This window comes from Cololabis saira, chromosome 2 (assembly GCF_033807715.1).
Source record: "Cololabis saira isolate AMF1-May2022 chromosome 2, fColSai1.1, whole genome shotgun sequence".
NCBI lineage: Eukaryota > Metazoa > Chordata > Actinopteri > Beloniformes > Belonidae > Cololabis > Cololabis saira.
In genome coordinates this window covers 3,517,556-3,537,574 of record NC_084588.1, presented here as the reverse complement: position 1 = coordinate 3,537,574, position 20,019 = coordinate 3,517,556, and the positions used below count along the sequence as shown (strand labels likewise).

Sequence of the window (20,019 nt, the reverse complement as noted above, 5' to 3'; positions counted from 1 at the left end):
TCTGCAGCTGATCCGTTTGTGGCTCCCAGGAGAGACGGATCAGAACAAACACTTGGGCTTTTGTCAGTTTCTGCTGTTGGCTGCTTATTCTCAGCGCTTTCATCCACGCAAGGCTTTTCTGTGAAACTTCAGGACTTGAGGAGCGAGGGTTGGCTTTGGCTGCCGGAGGGAGAACGTGTTACTATCACAGAACCACCTCCAACAGCTTTGTCGTGGAAAAACTAAACTTTACACCTGATACAACTAAAAACAACGATTTAGAGTGTTTAGATCAAGACTTTAGTCTCCATAACTATGACAGCAGAAGCTGTCTTCTCCAGAAACCTTTCAAAAGGTTTGTTGTGGCCAGAAGAGGCAGTGGTTGTGGCTCAGCAAGAAGGGCGGGAAGCTGACGCTGTCCAGCGTGAGCCGGGTCCGGCTGAGGAGTTCTGAGGAGGTTTCACTCTGAAAGGATGTTTGTTGGTGTGGCTCGGCTCTGGGATCGTGGCTCCACCTTTTAAGCAGGTCTGATGTTTAGCTCTAGCTACAGTTAAATAGATCCAGGTCCTGGTCCAGGTTTCTTCCCCCTAAAGGGGAGTTTTTCTTGCCACTGTTTGGCTTAAGGTTCCGGTTCCTGAAGAAGAAAGCGGTGTATCCGGTCTGCCTGAAGGTGCTGAACCTCTGTTCTCTGACGGAGTTACGGGAGTCGGGTTGGACTGAGAGGCAGTTGGCAGTCCCTGTACAAGCTGCCCGTTGAGAAGAGGACAGTGGACCTCCAGAGGAGGATTGTACATGGGAGTGAAGCTACGAACAGATAGAGCACACCTGGATCCTAGTGTGGGGGGGCTTTTTATTTTGTTCGGGGGTGCAGACGCTGGCACGTTGTTTGTCCAGTGTCCCCGTCTTTTTGGTCTTTTTCATCTTTTGAGGACACGCTTTCACGGTTGTGGTGTGGTGTTTTCTTGTCATTTGTTTATTGTTGGTCCTAAGTACAGCGTTAAAGAGAAGACTGTTGTGACGCCTATTCATTTCTTGTGTGGTTTAGCTAAACTTTCAATCTGGCTGAGCAGGAAGAACCGACTTTCAGGTTCTGGTGTTGACCCACTTGCAGTTTTGAAGGGTCTTCTGAAGTCCCGTCTTCAAGTGGACTATTCGTATTACAAAATGGTGGGCAACCTGGAGGCTTTTGAGGATAGATGGTCTATCGGAGGGGTATTGTGCTGTGTTGGGGGCGAAAATGACGACCTTTTGTTTCAGTTTTGAGGGGTTTTCTTTGATGAGTTGATGATGTCCCGCTGCTTCCACCTGCCTGTGGTCCCCCACCCCCCCTCTGGCCATATCACAGAATATCAGTACCGTATCTGATTGGGTGGGCACTGCGCATCATTTTTAGACACAACAATGAACACATACCGCAAAAGTTGTCTCGGCGGAGGGACCTGGCGTCCCAGCAAAATGAGACGACACTGAAGGCTGATTTATGGTTCCGCGTTACACCAATGCAGAATGGTGCGCGTCGCCACGTACTAGGGCTGAACGATTTTTGAAAATAATCTAATTGCGATTTTTTTTCCTCAATATTGTGATTGCGATTTAATATGCGATTATTTTTTCAAGGTCCTGTTCTCATGTATTCTTCAACTACACAAGCAATAAATCAGTCTGTTTTATAATAAACAATGTCAGATTTATTTAAAGCACAGATTACAACAATAAAGAAAACAGATCTTTAACACGTCTACGCACGTCTGTACACACGTGTTATGGGTCGTTCTCCCTGAACCCAATCGCACGACACCAAACCGGGTTAAACTTTAGCCAAAACGAGGCGTAGTTTGATAGAAAAACACAGAAAAACTCCCACAGGGAACAAAAAACCTTCCTCACAGGCAGTACTCGAGTTGTAAAAAAAAATATCAGGGGGGATGGAGGATTTGATCATATGGGGACAGATAATTTGTTCTGATTACAAATAATAAAATATATAACAAATAATAGCAGTGACCAAAACAGCTGCAGAAATACTGCAGGAATGACATAGCAGCAGTTAAATGCAGCCTTCTGTAAGCTTTAAATATCCACTGGGCTTATATCAAATACATCAAAACACATCAATAAAAAACACTTTTCTGAACTTATCAATATGACTCTGTCCTTCACAGGATAAGTAAAGTGGATCACTGCAAAAACTCACAATCTTAACAAGAATATTTGTCTTATTTCTAGTTAAAATGTCTCATTTTAGTAAAAAAATCTCATTACACTTAAAGCAAGACTCATCACTGGAAAAAACAACAATTTTCACCTGTTTCAAGTAGATTTTCACTTAAAATAAGTAGAAAAATCTGCCAGTGGAACAAGATTTTTTTGCTTGTAATAAGAAGATAAATCTTGTCCCACTGGCAGATTTTCCTACTTATTTCAAGTGAAAATTTACTTGAAACAGGTGAAAATTGTCAAATAAGTTATTTTTCTGGTGATAACTAAATGTTGAAATAGCAGTAAAACCACATTCATTGATGAAATGACATAAGGGATGGAAAGGGGGATGGCAGTTTTACAGGGGGGATGATTTGGACCGTTTTTATTTCAGGGGGGGAGGATTTTGACCGTTTTTTTATTTCATCCCCCCTCAACTCGAGTACTGCTCACAGGGAACTCAGAACTTCTTCATAAATAACTCAAAAATCACAGAGAAAAAAAACCACCAGCAAACTAACAAACAAACCAATAAAGCTCTCAGAGTTAACAAAACGAACCAGCAATGAACAACTCGCAGCCGCTCTTTAATTTCTCCTGATGAGCTGACGGGCTGCAGGTGGTTTAAGGCTGATTTATGGTTCAGCGTTACACCAACGCAGGGCCTACGCCGTAGGGTACGCGGTACGCGCATCGTACAGCGCGCGTCGCCGCGTAGCCTACGGCGTAAGCTCTGCGTCGATCTAACGCAGAACCATAAATCAGGCTTCACAGCGCGACTGTCCGCCCGGTTCGTGCTCGGCGCCGCGTGCAGCTCCTCGCCACGCCGACTCCCCGTTCATATATTTAATACATTTATAAAGCCCATATATTTATAAAGCCCTGCCTGGCCGAGCCCTAATGCTGAGGCCATGGTAGATACAGTAGGTTACACGTGGACACGCGGCACTGTTGACTTTTTTTTCCTGCCGGCAACGTGACCAGATCAAGTGACCGGTCAAATCGCAGCCTTTGCGGTTAGAAAATCTCGTTTTATCACATCGCGATATTATCGCAAATGCAATTAATCGTTCAGCCCTACCACTTCCCCTAGGCCGTACCCTGGGCCGTACCCTACGCCGTAGGGTACGGTGTAGCCCTACGGCGTAGCCGTGGCAACAGAGCCTGCAGCGCAGCACACCGCCACCCGCACCGCCACCCACACCGCCACCCGCACCGCCACCCTGCCCTCGCCGGGATGGACCAGCGGGCTCCGTGGCAGACCCCCAGTAGCAGAATCGCACTTTGGCTTTCTTTTTTTAGCCTTTTTAGCAGGGCGAGCCGTTACATCTGACATGACCGCCGGACCGCGAGCCGGCCGTGAAGCCGGGAGCGGCGGGGGCCCTCCGATGTCAGGCCGCGGTTGCCAGGGGGGTTACACTGGGACACTCTGAGCCGAGGACGACCGCCGAACCATAAATCGGCCTTGAGTCGCGCTGTGAGCCACACCAGCTCGTCAGCTCATCAGGAGGTTAAAGAGATGTGACGAGTGCGCACATGGGACAGAGGGGGCATGGGCGGGACTTAAAATGAAGGCATCTGATTGGTTCTTTCCCCCCTGCCAATCCTCTGGTCCTCTGACCAACCCGTGCCATTCGGACCGCAAAAAACAGATTGGTCAGAGTTTTTACAGGATTAAAGCTGTCTGAGAGGTCGGATTGTTTTCTTTCCTTTTTCTGAACACATTATTCACTGGATACTCTCAGGATGGAAGGACCATTTCACCCAGTCTAACAATAAATGTTTTTGAATACGATCACAGACTATACCTTTTAAGGCTTTTCTCCCACTAGGGGAGTTTTTACCTGCCATTGTTTATGTAATAATTGCTCGGGGGTTTATGTTTATGTTCTGGGTCTCTGGAAAGCGTCTAGAGACAACATCTGTTGTATTATACGCTATACAAATAAAGTTGAATTGAATGTAATTAGTGTTGTGATTCTGTGGATTGGTCAATAAAGGGATTGGAAATAAAGCTAACCTTCTCCAGGTCTGCTGACCTGCTGATCTCTTCAGCAGCACACGGCTGCAGCCCTTTAAATCCTGTGGGGGAACTTGGGCTTCTTATTTCCTTAACCAGACGACGCAGCGTTTAGAGGAGAGTCGGCTGAACCACCTGTAATGTTGCGGAGCGGCAGAGAAGGGAGGAGAGGCCTGCTGGAGTTCTGCCTAATGCTAGGATTTTCTCAACAAAGTGCAGGATTGTTCTCAGATTGAGAACATTTGAGGCCTCATGGGCTTAGAAAGACCTGTAACACACACACACACACACACACACACACACACACACACACACACACAGAGAGAGCGGGTTAATGTGTCAGGCTCTTATCAGCCGTTATCTGACTGCACTGGTTTCCGTGGCGTCCTGGAGGGAGCGTTGAGCTCGGACCGGGCCGGTTCAGGTTCAGGTGAATGTTTGAGCGGAGGTCGTCAGGACGGGCTCTCTGCTGAGAGTTCTGATCTAACGGGCCGGGCCGTGTCCTGTCGTGTCTCTGCAGCCAGCTCTCTGGACTTCCTGAGTGATGCTGAGGACGAAGGCTCCTTCCTGTCTCTGCCCGCCGGCCCCTTCTCACCACGACCGTCTCTGAGCGCCGACGCCAGCCCCCCCAACCAGCAGCTGCTCATCCAGGTAACCACGGGGGGGGGGGGGCGATTCATGTCCCAACTCCACAGCTGGGTAGAGGAAACAAAAATAGTACTCAAGTAAAAGTACTGTTACTTCACAATAATACAGGACTGTCTCAGAAAATTAGAATATTGTGATAAAGTTCTTTATTTTCTGTAATGCAATTTAAAAAAAATAAATAAATAAATAAAAAATCATACATTCTGGATTCATTACAAATCAACTGAAATATTGCAAGCCTTTTATTATTTTAATATTGCTGATTATGGTTTACAGTTTAAAATTCTAAGAATATTCTAATTTTTTGAGATAGGATATTTGAGTTTTCTTAAGAAAATCACAATATTCTAATTTTCTGAGACAGTCCTGTATGACTCAAGTAGAAGTAAAAAGTAGTAATCCAAATAATGACTTGAGTAAAAGTAAAAAAGTACTTGGTGAAAAAACTACTCGATTACTGAGTAACTGTTGAGTAACGTCTGATTAATTTTTTTAACACAACCATTCAAACAGACAAAAGTACAAAATAATCATCTTCAGGCAAATTAAATCAATAAAATTTAAATTAATAAAAAATAGCTTAAATTAAAATAATCTTAAAGTAAATTCAAGTACTTTAATAAATAATAAAATAATAACAGAATAAAAAAATTAATTAAGCCCAAGAGTAAGAGTAACAGTTTCTTCTTCACAAATCTACTCAAGTAAAAAGTATAGTGATTCAAAACTACTCCTAAAAGTACAACATTTCCCAAAACTCACGTAAATGTAATGGAGTAAATGTAACTGGTTACTACCAGCTCTGCCCAGCTCCAGCCGGAGCGAGCAGCAAACCCCGACAGAAGGGTTGCTGGAGAAACGCTCCCGTTTACAGATGCTGCTGTCGTCTGTGGAAGGAACCGGTACCTGAACGGTACGGAGTGTCACCCTGGTGTCGGCCGCGGCCCGGAAGAACCAGCACCGACCCCAACATGCTGCAGCAGCACGGCAGTTTCTAGTTCAGCCTTCTTTACTCCCCCATCTGCACATGTAGTCCATGGTTAGCTTGAATGAATGCTTTAAAGGCCCCCTTTAAAATGATATCTAAGACAATATAGTGAAACATTGACAGATTTCCTGTACATGAGTCTAAACCAGGATATGCATCAACATCTAAAGTGTGATTTTCTGAACTTCATGAGCTGATAACTCTGATCCAGCTGCCACTCAGGAAGGTTATCATACCAAAATATCATCTACAGACATGGATATTTTCAAAAATGTAAAAAAGTTTTGTCATCTTGAGTGGTGCTGATATCTGGTCTGGAACACGGACTATTAGGAGACCTGGGTCTGAGATGTAGGATCGCACGCCCGCACGGCGGTTTGTTGTCGTAAACGTCATCTGATCAGCCCGCTTTGAACTATTATTTTCCGATCTCCGATCAAAACCGATAGGGGCATTATCGGGCCGATACCGATCGGTGCATCTCTAGGGCCCAATCCCAATCCCCCCTAGTCCTACTTTTCAGTCCTACCCCTAAATTTTGCGCATTCCCGTGAGGGTAGTAGTGTCCCAATTCCCTTTTGGGTGCTTATTTAGGGCTAGTGTGTATGAATCTGGCCCTTCACAGTGAGGGATTTCAGATTCTGACTCACCGACCGAGGGCCAGAAAAAATTCCCAGAATGCTTTTCGTCGTCATTTGCGGACTGAATAAAAAAAACAAAACATGGCGGACATTTCTTATTTTTTAGTGAATAAAATCAATATTTTGAGTTAGTTTCTGCATAAAAATGCGTTTTGATTACATTTCTAGCGAGAAATATATATTTTACTTTGATAATATTCACTCAGTGAATGTACATAATCACTCGCTTGCTCGTTGTTGCGAAGTCTTTTCCAAACCTCGCCAGAATAAAGGCTGATTTATGGTTCCGTGTTACACCAACGCAGAGCCTACGGCGTAGGTTACGCGCGCCGTACGCCGTAGGCTCTGCGTCGATTTAATTCAGGACCATAAATCAGCTCCCGAGCCGGCAGGCCGTTCTCATGCCGAAATTTTCTGAGCAAATTCTTAACAGGCTACAACTGTTAGATTTCATCTATTAAACCAACATTTATTTTCCTAAATGATTTATTTCAGCCAGCGATAATTCCCCACAGAGCTGCAGGTTTCTCCCCGGGACGACGGCGCAGGTTGACTCGGCCGTGAGCTGCTGCTGCTCTCCAGGGGCGGCGGCTCTTATCATCACTGAAAACATCGGATCAAATTTCTTAACAGGCGTTATTTGGATAAACTGAGCCCAGGTTGGGGATCTTAACGGTTACTTTTACGCCTGAAAAAATATTAAAACTTAATAAAGTGGCATATTAACAGCACTACAGCGGAAATTAAAACAGCTTTTATCTCTGGGCTTCCTGATATGGTGTGACGTTTGTGCAAACGTAACTACACAATCACTTACGTACCTGAACGTAAACCATGCAGTGACGTAGTACGCAAAATATAGGGGTAGTGCTGAAAAGTAGGAGTAGTGGGAGTATTGGGACAGGGCCCAGGGAAGATTTCAAGTGCCCTAAAATCTGTGGTTTCTTTTTTAAGGGCTAGTGGTAGAAAGTAGGGGGTGTATTGGGATTGGCCCTAAAGCTTGGTACACCGGAATGAAGGGGGGTCTTGCCATGTTTTCTGTCCGTTCAGGTTTGTGTTCTCCTCTATTTTCACCCCCCACCCCCATTTTTCTTCTCTTTTTCACGCTGTCTGCCCCTGCAGAGGGTCACCTGGTCCTGCTGCTGGACTCCTGCCCACGTAAAGACCTCTGTCTCTGCGTAGACCCCCACCTTAGCGTTCACCTTAGCGATCGGAGCGTAGAGCTCATCCTCAGTTGTCCTAGCAACCAGCTGCCCACTGGCTCGTGTGCTGACTCTGTTCTCTCTGTGCGTCCAGACTCTCCAGGACAAGGTCAGTGAGTTCCAGGCTCGTCTCCGCTCGGAGGAGGTGTCCCGTCACCTGCTGCTGCAGCAGCTCCAGCGCAGCGTTCAGCCCCAGACGCTGCAGGAGGGGGAGCCCCCGCCGGCCCCGCCCAGAGGTGAGGTGGTCATCGTGCACGCACAAGTGCTGCAGATTTGGAGCCGTGCTTCATGTGTGCTTGTGTTGCATTCGTAAGGTTTAATTCACCATACGAATTGTTACAGATTACTTTTGTAATACAGTAATCCCTGGCTATAACGCGGTTCACCTTTCACGTCTCGCTGCTTCACGGATTTGCATTGTGCATCATGTTCTGCATTCTGATTGGCTACACAGTCTCCCCACTTCTTCACTTCCTGTGTGTCAATAACGTTACGGTTTAATATGTACATGTACGTAAAACAGCTTGCCAAATTTGAGTTTGCAAATTTTCTCCAAAACCCAAAATGTTCTGCACTGATTCTCCCGTTCAAATCCCCCCCAAAAATAAAGAAATTAAAAAAATGTTATTATTAATAATAATAATAATTATTATTATTATAATGATAAATGATCTCTATTTGGGATAATAGGAAATGGATGGATGGATGAATTCAATTGAATGCAATTTTTTATTTTTTTATTTTCTTGATCTCTGTTTTATCTTTGTCTGTGAAGCGTCTTTGAGATCTTTTAAAAGTGCTCTATAAATAAAATTGATTATTATTAATTAAATCTCCAGTTTGAAGCCTTGTATAATTGTAAAAAAAAAAAAAAGGTTACTACTTCAAGGTTTTCACCTATCACGGTTTCTTTTTGGAAGGTAACCCCTGCCAAAAACCAGGGATTACTGTACTGTATTTGACCCGGTCTCTGTACGTTTTGACCGTATAGAAACGTAATTCTTGCCATTGTAAGAATGAGACATACCTGCTGTACTCTACTGCCCTTACTTTTAACAACTGGTGCTTTTTATTACTTATTTTCATTTTATTTCATTGTATTTGTTATTTACTGTTTAATTGTGCCTTGCTGCTTTTAATGTTGATGTAAAGCACTTTGGATGACCTTGTGTTGAATTGTGCTGTACTATATTGTAGGTGTGAGGGGATTGCAGCCCGCGGAGCGTCATTTCTGTCCAGGAGAAGAGCAGCTTGTTGTTGAGCTGCGCAAACAGGTGCGTCTGCAGCTCCAGCTGTGCAACAGCACACACATCTGGGTGGAGGGGTCTCACTGTCTCTGTGGAGCAAATGAAACCACAGGTTCTTCATTATTTAACAAGATGAATCCAAAAGAGGGAAAAGAATCCCAAGTACCCCTTTACTGGTTCCACAGGATCCAAGACCAGCAGCAACCGGTGCTGCTGGTCTTGGGTAAATGTGCAGTCTGTTGGTCTGCAACATTCAGGTGTTAACACAACACCAACAGAGAAAGAGGTCAGTCGTGGTCAAAGAAGTTTGGATCCAGACCCTGGTGGTCAGTAGAGGAACTGCAGGTCCAGATCCAGACCCTAGTGGTCTGTAGAGGACCTGCAGGTCCAGATCCAGACCTGCAGCTGTTTCCCCAGCTGTTACACTGACAGCGCCTGGTTCCATGGGGCCCTAGGCAAAATGTGATTTTGGGTCCCTCTATTACTGCCAATAATACTGATTATTGATCATTCACACACCCACTATTAACTTATTTCATGTTCTTCCCTGTCATTACAAATACACTTGTAAAACTAGATCTAAGAACTTTTTGTTGTAGTTAGATTGTAATCCACAGTGATTAAGACCATGGAAGCTACAACAGATTAACAAACTTGCAGAAAAATCTTTCAATGAATATTGATCAGAGTCAGCAACTGCCCCTACTGGCCACACAGAGAAGCAACAGGTCAAAGGTCAGAGAGCTGCACAGTTGCAGCAGATTTTACAACATCCTATTGTTTTTAATCTGAAATGTGTGATACTGAGTGTCATCTACAGTGTAGGCCTAGTAAAAGAAACAAAATAATCAAATAGACCATTTATAAACCATTTACTGTAAACACGTTATCTACTTTATTTTTGGTTTTAAATAAACTGCAACAGCAATGTGCAACAATAATTTTTTATGTAATAATAATTACTGTTTTTGTACAATAACATACCTTTGATAATGTATGAATAATCACTCACACATAATAAAATAATTGTATTTTTCATTGTATTTATTTTTATCTCTTGGGGGCCCCCTAGTGGTCACGGGGCCCTAAGCAGCTGCTCAGTTCTCTTATGCCTTGGGCCGGCTCTGGTTCTGGTTCTGGGTCTCTGGAAAGCGCCGAGAGACGATTAGTATTTTAAACGCCGCTAGTCTCCAGGAGTCCGGGCACAGGGAGCGTCTCCAGCTGGGACAGGCTCTAATCAGCCCAGGCTGCTGCACGGTGGCCGACGACGTCAGGGGTCATAGCTGTTCTTCTTCAATTCAATTTTATTTATATAGCATCTAATACAACTGATGTTGTCTCTAGACGCTTTCCAGAGATCCAGAACATGAACATAAACCCCTGAGCAATTATTACATAAACAATGGCAGGTAAAAACTCCCATAGTGGGAGAAAAGCCTTAAGCCAAACAGTGGCAAGAAAAACTCCCCTTTAGGAGGAAGAAACCTGGACCAGGACCTGGATCATAAGGGGGTAGAAACCTGGACCAGGACCTGGATCAAAAGGGGGAAGAAACCTGGACCAGGACCTGGATCATAAGGGGGGACCCTCCTGCCGAAGGACAGACTGGGGGGTCGGGGACGTCAACAGCACAGTAGGCAGGTGGAAGCAGCAACGTTTTGACCGCAGGCCAGCATGCAGCTCCTGAAGCTCCGGCCTGCAAACATGCAAAAGAGAAAAAAGGGGGGCCGGCACAAGAAACTACAGGAGCGATGGACAAAAATGATAGCAATGAGATACTTATAATAAAAAAAAATGGAAATGGAGAAGAGAGGAAGGGAAGAGGAGAAGAAGGGTGAGGTGCCTCCTTCCTCTGATCGGTTGAATGGTGTTCGGAGGCAGTTTCTTCTTTGTTTCTGGACTGGACCTTGGTGTCCAGGAATGAGGATGACAGCAGTTCAGCAGAGCGGTGTTGTGGGAAACAAGGTCCTTTGGTCTCCTCCTACGGGGATGGTTCTGGGTCTCTGGTGTGGTCAGGGGAAATGCAGCCGCCCTGATTCTGATCCTTCACATGACCGGTATCTGTTTTGTCTTGTGGGTGATGCTGCAGGTGGAGGAGCTGGAGAAGAAGCTGTTGGACCAGACCCTGGAGGTGGAGAGACTGCGCTCTGAGCTGGTGAGGCAGGACACACACAAACACACACCTGCACCCGTGAGCAGCCTGGCGGCCGCTTAGCACTCAGCTGGGTCCTCCTGTCCTGCAGGGGGCGACGGACCTGGAGAAGCAGCTGGAGCTGCTTCTGGTGGAGAACCAGCGTCTGAAGCACGAGCTGAAGTCATGCCGGAGCTCGGAGCACCAGAAGAGCAGCAGCGCTGCTGCCGACGCCTGCAGCTGCTGCCCCCACAGCCAGGTGAGCTGCACACCTGCACATGCAGGAAACCCCCATCAGACCTGCCAGTCTGCCCTCAGACCATCTGAACGTCCCCATCGATTTTAAGGTTCTCTTATTAGTTTTTAAATCTCTTAACGGTCTTGGCCCTTCTTATCTGTCTGATCTGCTTTCACCCTATAAACCCTGGCGGACCCTGAGGTCGTCGGGCACCGGCCTTTTAATCATTCCCAACGTTAGAACCATAACCAGTACTGGAGTTGAGGGGGGATGAGGGGGATGGCATCCCCCCTGAAATAAAAACAGTCCAAATCATCCCCCCCTGTAAAACTGCCATCCCTCCTTTCCATCCCTTATGTCATTTCATCAATGAATGTGGTTTTACTGCTATTTCAACATTTAGAGTCATCACCAGAAAAATAACACCAGAAAAATAACTTATTTGACAATTTTCACCTGTTTCAAGTAAATTTTCACTTGAAATAAGTAGAAAAATCTGCCAGTGGGACAAGATTTATCTTCTTATTACAAGCAAAAAAATCTTGTTCCACTGGCAGATTTTTCTACTTATTTCAAGTGAAAATCTACTTGAAACAGGTGAAAATTGTTGTTTTTTCCAGTGATGAGTCTTGTTTTAAGTGTAATGAGATTTTACTAAAATTTTACTAAATTTTACTAAAATGAGACATTTTAACTAGAAATAAGACAAATATTCTTGTTAAGATTGTGAGTTTTTGCAGTGATCCATGTTACTTATCCTGTGAAGGACAGAGTCATATTGATAAGTTCAGAAAAGTGTTTTTTATTGTTGTGTTTGATGTATTTGATGTAAGCCCAGTGGATATTTAAAGCTTACAGAAGGCTGCATTTAACTGCTGCTATGTCATTCCTGCAGTATTTCTGCAGGTGTTTTGGTCACTGCTATTATTTGTAATATATTATATTATTTGTAATCAGCACAAATGATCTGTCCCCATATGATAAAATCCCCCATCCCCCCTGATTTTTTTTTTATTTTACAACTCCAGTACTGCATGTAGGGGTGTTGTCCTGGGGTCGTCCTGGGGTCGTCCTGGGGGTGGTTCTGGCCTGGATGGTGGTGGAGCTCTGCACCACGGCTTCACCGCTGTGGTGTGGACTCCTATCTGTCCGGGCTTTGCGTTGCATTTTTTATTCAGTATGAAAAGTGCCTAACAAATGTTGCTTGATGTGACTGGTCCCTGCAGGACGCGGAGGCCCTGCGGAGGGAGGTGTCCCGCTGGGAGCTGCAGGCCCGGCAGAGGGAGCAGCGGCTGGCTGAGCTGGAGCAGGAGCTGCTGGAGCGCAGCGGCAGGCTGGACGCCCTGCACCGGCAGCTGGACGACAGCCGGCGGCAGGTGGACGAGGCCCGCAGGAGGCAGCTGGAGGCCGAGCAGAAGCTCAGCCACCGGCTGCACGACTGTGAGGACGAGCTGGCCCGACGGCCCACCACCCCCAGACTCAAGGTGAGGAGGGAGCAGCAGGAGGAGGAGGAGCGGGGTCGCTGCTGGGAGAGAACTCATTTCTACAGGACTGTCTCAGAAAATTAGAATATTGTGATAAAGTTCTTTATTTTCTGTAATGCAATTAAAAAAAAAAACAAACATGTCATACATTCTGGATTCATTACAAATCAACTGAAATATTGCAAGCCTTTTATTATTTTAATATTGCTGATTATGGTTTACAGTTTAAGATTAAGATTCCCATAATATTCTAATTTTTTGAGATAGGATATTTGAGTTTTCTTAAACTGTAAGCCATGATCAGCAATATTAAAATAATAAAAGGCTTGCAATATTTCAGTTGATTTGTAATGAATCCAGAATGTATGACATTTTTGCATTACAGAAAATAAAGGACTTTATCACAATATTCTAATTCTCTGAGACAGTCCTGTAATTCATTTCACTTTGTTTCCCCACTTAAGTCTAACTTTACTTTTTCAGTTTTATTTGTCATTTCTGTCATCTTTTTCCTCTTGAATGAATTTCAGTTTTTAATTTGTGGAACATTTTTACTGACTTGGATCAACAACAGATGTGTTTTCCACATTAAAAAAACGTTTTAAAATCAACTGGTGAAGGAAACGTGTAAAAGCTGGAAAGAAAGTATGAATGCATCTGTTCAAAAAGCCCCGTCCTGGACGTGTACCCCTCCCCAGGAGCCGGAGCTCTTCACCCTCGTCTCTCTGTACAAAATTGTGGTTGGAGTAATGTGGATGTAAGCAGGACTTATGGCGCTTTTCCACTAGTACCTACTCAGCCCGACTCTACTCGCCTTACCTCGCCTTGCCCTCGTTTCTTTTCAATACCCAGAAGTAGGAGGGTTGAAGTGAAGCTGCTGTGACGTACTCGATTGTGCGATTGGGCCAACCCCCCGACCCCTGGTGGCCTGTAGTGTGATGACGTCAGATACAGCCGACTGAGCCGCTTAGAGTAGGTACTGGTGTAAAAGCGGCTGAGTCGGCTGTATCTGACATCATCACACTACAGGCCACCGATTGGTCGGGGGGTTGGAGTCAGACGTCTGAGTCAGGAGGAGGAAATCGGAGAAAGAGACTCTGACGGATTCTGGTTCATTTTATTCAACCAGCAACGGCAGCAAAAGTCTGTTTCATGATCCAACTCTGAGGGTCAGATGTTCATAAACCTGGTGCTGAGGAGAGAATTAAAAGGGATCTAGACGGAGATAAGGAACGACCAGATCTACCAGGAGTTCTGTCTCTTCATAGCTGCTCACGGCTCCAGCTGACTTTTCAGCAGCGCTGAGACAAACTAACAAAAAAATAAAGCGTTGCCGCTTGAATCTTCTCTCACTCTCATTTTTTAACTTGGTATCAAACACAAGCCACAGATCCAGCAGCACATCTATCATCTCCTCCAGGTTCTACATCTTTAGTGTTGTTGTCTTCTTCGTTTAGATCACACAATCAAATACATCACAGCAGCTTCTACAACCTCCTACTTCTGCTCCAGGTGCTGAATTACTATGGAAAAGAAACCAGGCCAACTAGAGTCGAGCCGAGTAGGTACCATTGGAAAAGCGCCATTAAGGTCTTAACTGGCCCTGCCCTTAAACTCTGAGTTAATTTTAAAGGCGTGTACTTGTATTAATCTTGGAGTGTACCTGTTTGCTTCCGGACGCGGTAGCGTCTCCTCCAGTCCTCCCGTTCTTGACCTTGTTGGGTCTGTGTGAGCTTGTGGTGCTGCGAGTGCGAGTATTTGACCAGTGGCTGAATAAGAACGTGTCTCTACAGTACGTGACCCAGACGGTGGAGGTGGAGTCGGCGGACTCCCAGAAGGCTCTGCTGGAGCTGCAGGTGAAGAACGGCGCCCTCCAGGAGCAGCTGTCCGTGCAGAGGCAGCTGCTGCGAGAGCTGGAGACGCAGCTGCACGAGTCGCAGCGCACCAGTACGCAACTCCGGACACAGGTAAGCTCACCTGCAGGTGGTTCTTGACTGTCCAAGTCACTGGCCGCCCCAGACACTGCCCCCCCCCCCCCCCCCCCAGCACGAGACAAGGACGTGTATGGACCCCTCTGCTTTCTTTCTGGGTTTTTTTCCTCTTTTTTAAATCAATTTGCTATTAAATGTGATCTGGTCTTCAGGCTGAAAGAGAGTAGTGCCCTGTGTGTTTCCTAAACCTGTTGTCCAAAGGAAGGAACTAGAAGGAAACTGGAAATGGCCCCAGCTCAGATCCCTGTGGAACTCCAAAATTAACTCCATTCACACCTGAGATCCTGCAAACGCCTGACACCTGCGTCACAACATCTTACCAGATAATGAAACATGGCGGAGGGAGCGGCAACATGTGGAGAAGGGAGCGGCGACATGTGGAGAAGGGAGCGGCATCATGTGGAGAAGGGAGCGGCATCATGTGGAGAAGGGAGCGGCATCATGTGGAGAAGGGAGCGGCATCATGTGGAGAAGGGAGCGGCATCATGTGGAGAAGGGAGCGGCGACATGTGGAGAAGGGAGCGGCGACATGTGGAGAAGGGAGCGGCGACATGTGGAGAAGGGAGCGGCGACATGTGGAGAAGGGAGCGGCGACATGTGGAGAAGGGAGCGGCGACATGTGGAGAAGGGAGCGGCGACATGTGGAGAAGGGAGCGGCGACATGTGGAGAAGGGAGCGGCGACATGTGGAGAAGGGAGCGGCGACATGTGGAGAAGGGAGCGGCGACATGTGGAGAAGGGAGCGGCGACATGTGGAGAAGGGAGCGGCGACATGTGGAGAAGGGAGCCGCATCATGTGGAGAAGGGAGCCGCATCATGTGGAGAAGGGAGCCGCATCATGTGGAGAAGGGAGCCGCATCATGTGGAGAAGGGAGCCGCATCATGTGGAGAAGGGAGCGGCATCATGTGGGACGTGGGGACCAGTCCTGGAAGGAGACCTGGTCCAGAGGTGACCGTGACTGTCGTGCATCTCTGATCCAGAGATCCTTGCAGCTTATTGCAGTAACTTCTGCAGAAGCAGCAGCTGGCGCCGGCCGTTCACTTACTTTTGTTTTCAGTGTAAGAGCGTTGTTTGTTAGGTGATTGGTAGTCTAGTGGCTACAGGTGGGCTGGGGTCTGAAGGATCCAGTTTCAAGCCCAGGAATGGCCACCAAGATGAACCACCTTGGGCCCCTGAGCAAGGCCTTAACCCTAATTGCTCCATGGTGTGTCTCAGATGAAAGTCGCTTTGGATAAAAGCGTCTGCTAAATGACAGTAGTAGTGGTAGTAGTTTGTATGTTTTTGTGACCTAGCTGAAGATCAAATCACATTTTAAAGCAAATGAGTTCAAAAACCAAATGTCTGTTGACGTCCTCTGTTATTGTGTTATTTCTGAACTGCGGTGCGCTCCAGAGCCGTCTCAGAGCTCGCAGGCTTCAGGAAGTGCCTTCACGTCACCAGAGATCCCAGCTTTCTTGCTGCCTTTGAAGTCTGTGTCCAGACCTCTGGCTCATTGCGGTTGTTATGTTGTTGGGGCTCCAGGATCAAGTCAGACTTGTAGCACCTTGAACCAGAAGGTTCCAGGAACCAGAAGCACGAACGCTTGTGGGATCAGTGCTCCGGTTAATCCTACCCTTCACCCTCTCCTCTCTGCATGCATTCGGCTGCAGCTGTTCGCCGACCAGGACCGTCTGTGCAGCCTTCTCTCCACGACTGTCAGCAGGGGAAAAGTCGAGACGGTTCGCAGGTTATCCAAGGTTGGGCCCCCTCCTCCCCCTCCCCCTGTGACGTCAACGATACCCAGAGCTTACAGCTATAGTTACCCCCAAAGACTAAAGCTCCCATAAACCGGGTTTACAGTCCCTAAAACCAGGTCATCAGGTCGTGGTGGGTCTCGTCAGATGAATACAATCTTGAACCTTTTATTCAGTTATTTAACAAAAATGAAGATGCCACCTTACTGTGGTGGAGGGGTTTGTGTTGCCCGAGTGATCCTAGCAGCTATGTTGTCTGGGGCATTACGCCCCTGGTAGGGTCTCCCATTGCAAGCAGGTCCTGGGTGACGGGCCAGACTAAGAGCGGTTCACCGGCCAAACATCGCAAGAAAAAAAATCAGGGGCCGTTACATCGCGCGGATTGGCGTCCCCAGCTCAGCCGCAATGTGTTGGAGTTCACCCCGGTGAATGAGAGGGTCGCTTCCTTGCGCCTTCGGGTCGGTAAAAGGTCTCTCTGTTGTTTGTGCCTACGGGCCGAACGGCAGTGCAGAGTACACGGCCTTCTTGGAGTCCCTGGGAGGAGTACTTGATAGTGCTCCAACTGGGGACTCCATTGTTCTACTGGGGGACTTCAACGTTCACGTGGGCAATGACAGTGATACCTGGAGAGGCGTGATTGGGAGGAATGGCCTCCCCGATCTGAACCTGAGTGGTGCTCTGTTATTAGACTGAGCTAGTCACAGTTTGTCCATAACAAACACCATGTTCAGGCATAAGGGTGTCCATCAGTGCACGTGGCACCAGGACGCCCTAGGCCGGAGGTCAATGATCGACTTTGTTGTTGTTTCATCTGACCTTTGGCCGCATGTCTTGGACACTCGGGTGAAGAGAGCTGTCAACTGATCACCACCTGGTGGTGAGTTGGATGCGCTGGTGGAGGAGGAGGTTGGACAGACCGGGCAGACCCAAACGGATTGTGAGGGTCTGTTGGGAACGTCTGGCCGAGCCCTCTGTCAGGGACATCTTCAACTCCCACCTCCGAGAGGTTCTCTCAGATCCCGGGGGAGGCGGGAGATATCGAGTCCGAGTGGACCATGTTCTCTGCCTCCATTGTCGACGCAGGGGCTCGAAGTTGTGGTAGCAAGGTCTCCGGTGCCTGTCGTGGCGGCAATCCTAGAACCCGGTGGTGGACACCGGAAGTACAGGATGCCGTCAGACTGAAGAAGGAGTCCTACCGGGCTATGTTGGCCGGTGGGACTCCTGACGCAGTAGATAGGTACCGGCAGGCCAAGCGAGCCGCGGCTCGGGCGGTCCTGGAGGCAAAAACCCGGGTCTGGGAGGAGTTCGGGGAGGCCATGGCGGAAGACTTTCGGTGCAACATCGCATGGAGGAAGGGGACAGTACTGCTGGAGTGGCAAACCGGGGTGGTGGTCACTCTGTTTAAAAAGGGGGACCGGAGAGTGTGCTCCAACTATAGGGGGATCACACTTCTCAGCCTCCCCGGGAAAGTCTACGCCAGGATACTGGAGAGGAGAATACGGCCGATAGTTGAACCTCGGATTCAGGAGGAACAATGCGGTTTTCGTCCCGGTCGTGGAACACTGGACCAGCTCTACACCCTCCGCAGGGTGCTCGAGGGTTCATGGGAATTTGCCCAACCAGTCTAAATGTGCTTTGTGGATCTGGAGAAGGCATTTGACCGTGTCCATCGTGCCATTCTGTGGGGGGTCAGTGAGTATGGGGTCCGGGGCCCTCTATTAAGGGCTGTCTGGTCTCTGTATGATCGGAGCAGGAGTCTGGTTCGCATTGCCGGCAGTAAGTCAGACTTGTTCCCAGTGCATGTTGGACTCCGGCAGGGCTGCCTTTTGTCACCGGTCCTGTTCATAATTTTTATGGACAGGATTTCTAGGCATAGCCAGGGGCCGGAGGGGATCCGGTTTGGGAACCTCAGGATTTCGTCTCTGCTTTTTGCTGGACCCCTCCCTAGGGAGGTGTTCCAGGCATGTCCCTCCTCCCTAGGGAGGTGTTCCAGGCATGTCACTCCGGAAGGGGACCCCGGGGAAGACCCAGGACACGCAGGAGGAGGAAGTGTCTGGGGTGAAGGAAGTCTGGGCATCTCTGTTGAGACTGCTGCCCCCGTGATCCGGCAATGGATAAGCGGAAGAAAATGGATGGTTGGATGGAAGCCGAATAAGAGCTAATACAGTGCGGCTGCGTCCACCTTCACATCCCCATCCCTGCTTGACTGTGGGTTTGAGGCGTTTCACCAAACATCTAGTCTCATCTGTCCGTAGGACACAGTTCCAGAAGCCGGTTCCTGAACCTTAGTCGTGCTTCTGTGGTCTTGTTCTTTACTTGTGGAAACAGTGGAAACATGACACAGCGAAAGATGTTTGTTGTTTATCTGGGGTTGTATTTGTCAACAGTAATCTAAACATGGCTTTTATAAGTGGTTCCCATCCAAGTTGGATCAGTTTCTGATGTGGTTTGATCCAGTTTTTACGCTGTTGGACCTTGTTACTCTGAGATGTCCCAGTCTTCCAGTGACGCCCAGCACTCATTGTTGGCTCCTCCTCCTCCTCCCTGTGGTGTTGTACCAGGCTGCTTTCACACCACCATGTGTTTTCAAACACTGCTGAGATCTGATATTCTGTAAAGGTGCAGCATCACTAAGATTTATTTATTTATGACTGAACCAGACTGATCCCACCTGCTTCCTGTTGTGCCAAGCTAACATAAAGAAATGCATTTCGGATTTAGCTGGATCCAGCTCTTAACGCGTTCAGAACCCCAGAATCCAGCACACGGAAGCTGTTCTGGTTCATTTAGCACAGGGGTCGGCAACCCGCAGCTCTAGAGCCGCATGCGGCTCATTAGCGCCGCCCTAGTGGCTCCTGGAGCTTTTTCAAAAATGTTTGACCTTCTTTTTTTTTCTTTTTTCCCCCTCTTTCTTTCTCTTTTTTCCTTTTTTTTTCTTTTTTTCTTCCTTTTTCCTTTTTAATCTTAACATTTTTTTTTTTTTTTTAAAGATTTTTTGGGCTCTAGTGGCCCTTTATTGAAGATGCAGACTGGAAAGGGGTAGAGAGAGAGAACGGGGGCTGCAAAGGTGCGCAGGCCGGGATTCGAACCTGCGACCGCTGCAGGAGGAGGACTGTAGCCTCAGTATATGAGCCGCTGTTTAACCCACTGCGCCACCGAGCGGCCCTAATCTCATTTTGAATTTTTCCTCAATATATCGGATTTTTTCCTCAACATTTCAACTTTTTTCTCAACATTTCGGCTTTTTCTCAAAAGACTTTTTGCAGCTCCAGACATATTTGTTTTTAGTGTTTTTGGTCCAATATGGCTCTTTCAACATTTTCAGTTGCCGACCCCTGATTTAGCAGAACATTTTTCAAATCTGGTTTTCTCTGTACATTTTGGACTATCTGAGTAGTAGACTGTGGGCTTCCTGTCTTCTCTGAATGCTGGTGAGCATGTTCGGCTAACGGGTAGCTGCACATGGATCGTGTTTCAGCTGCATGGAGCTAACGGCTAGCAGCTGTCTGGGGCTCAAA

General features: G+C 47.2%; 1 protein-coding gene across 8 annotated transcripts in view; it reads left to right on the top strand.

Annotated features, from left to right (window-relative positions):
• The window catches only part of kifc3 (kinesin family member C3), a 91,585-nt gene that overhangs the window by 36,982 nt on the left and 34,584 nt on the right, over nt 1–20,019 (top strand). For 6 of the 8 annotated variants that reach the window (XM_061736101.1, XM_061736118.1, XM_061736058.1 and 3 more), the window contains exons 3-11: nt 4,719–4,849; nt 7,598–7,633; nt 7,772–7,913; nt 8,875–8,951; nt 11,014–11,079; nt 11,168–11,314; nt 12,520–12,777; nt 14,571–14,744; nt 16,418–16,504. In XM_061736101.1, the coding sequence (XP_061592085.1) occupies nt 4,719–4,849; nt 7,598–7,633; nt 7,772–7,913; nt 8,875–8,951; nt 11,014–11,079; nt 11,168–11,314; nt 12,520–12,777; nt 14,571–14,744; nt 16,418–16,504 (1,118 nt within the window). The remainder of the gene's footprint in view (nt 1–4,718; nt 4,850–7,597; nt 7,634–7,771; nt 7,914–8,874; nt 8,952–11,013; nt 11,080–11,167; nt 11,315–12,519; nt 12,778–14,570; nt 14,745–16,417; nt 16,505–20,019) is intronic. The other 2 variants (XM_061736076.1, XM_061736094.1) reach the window with 2 other exon arrangements.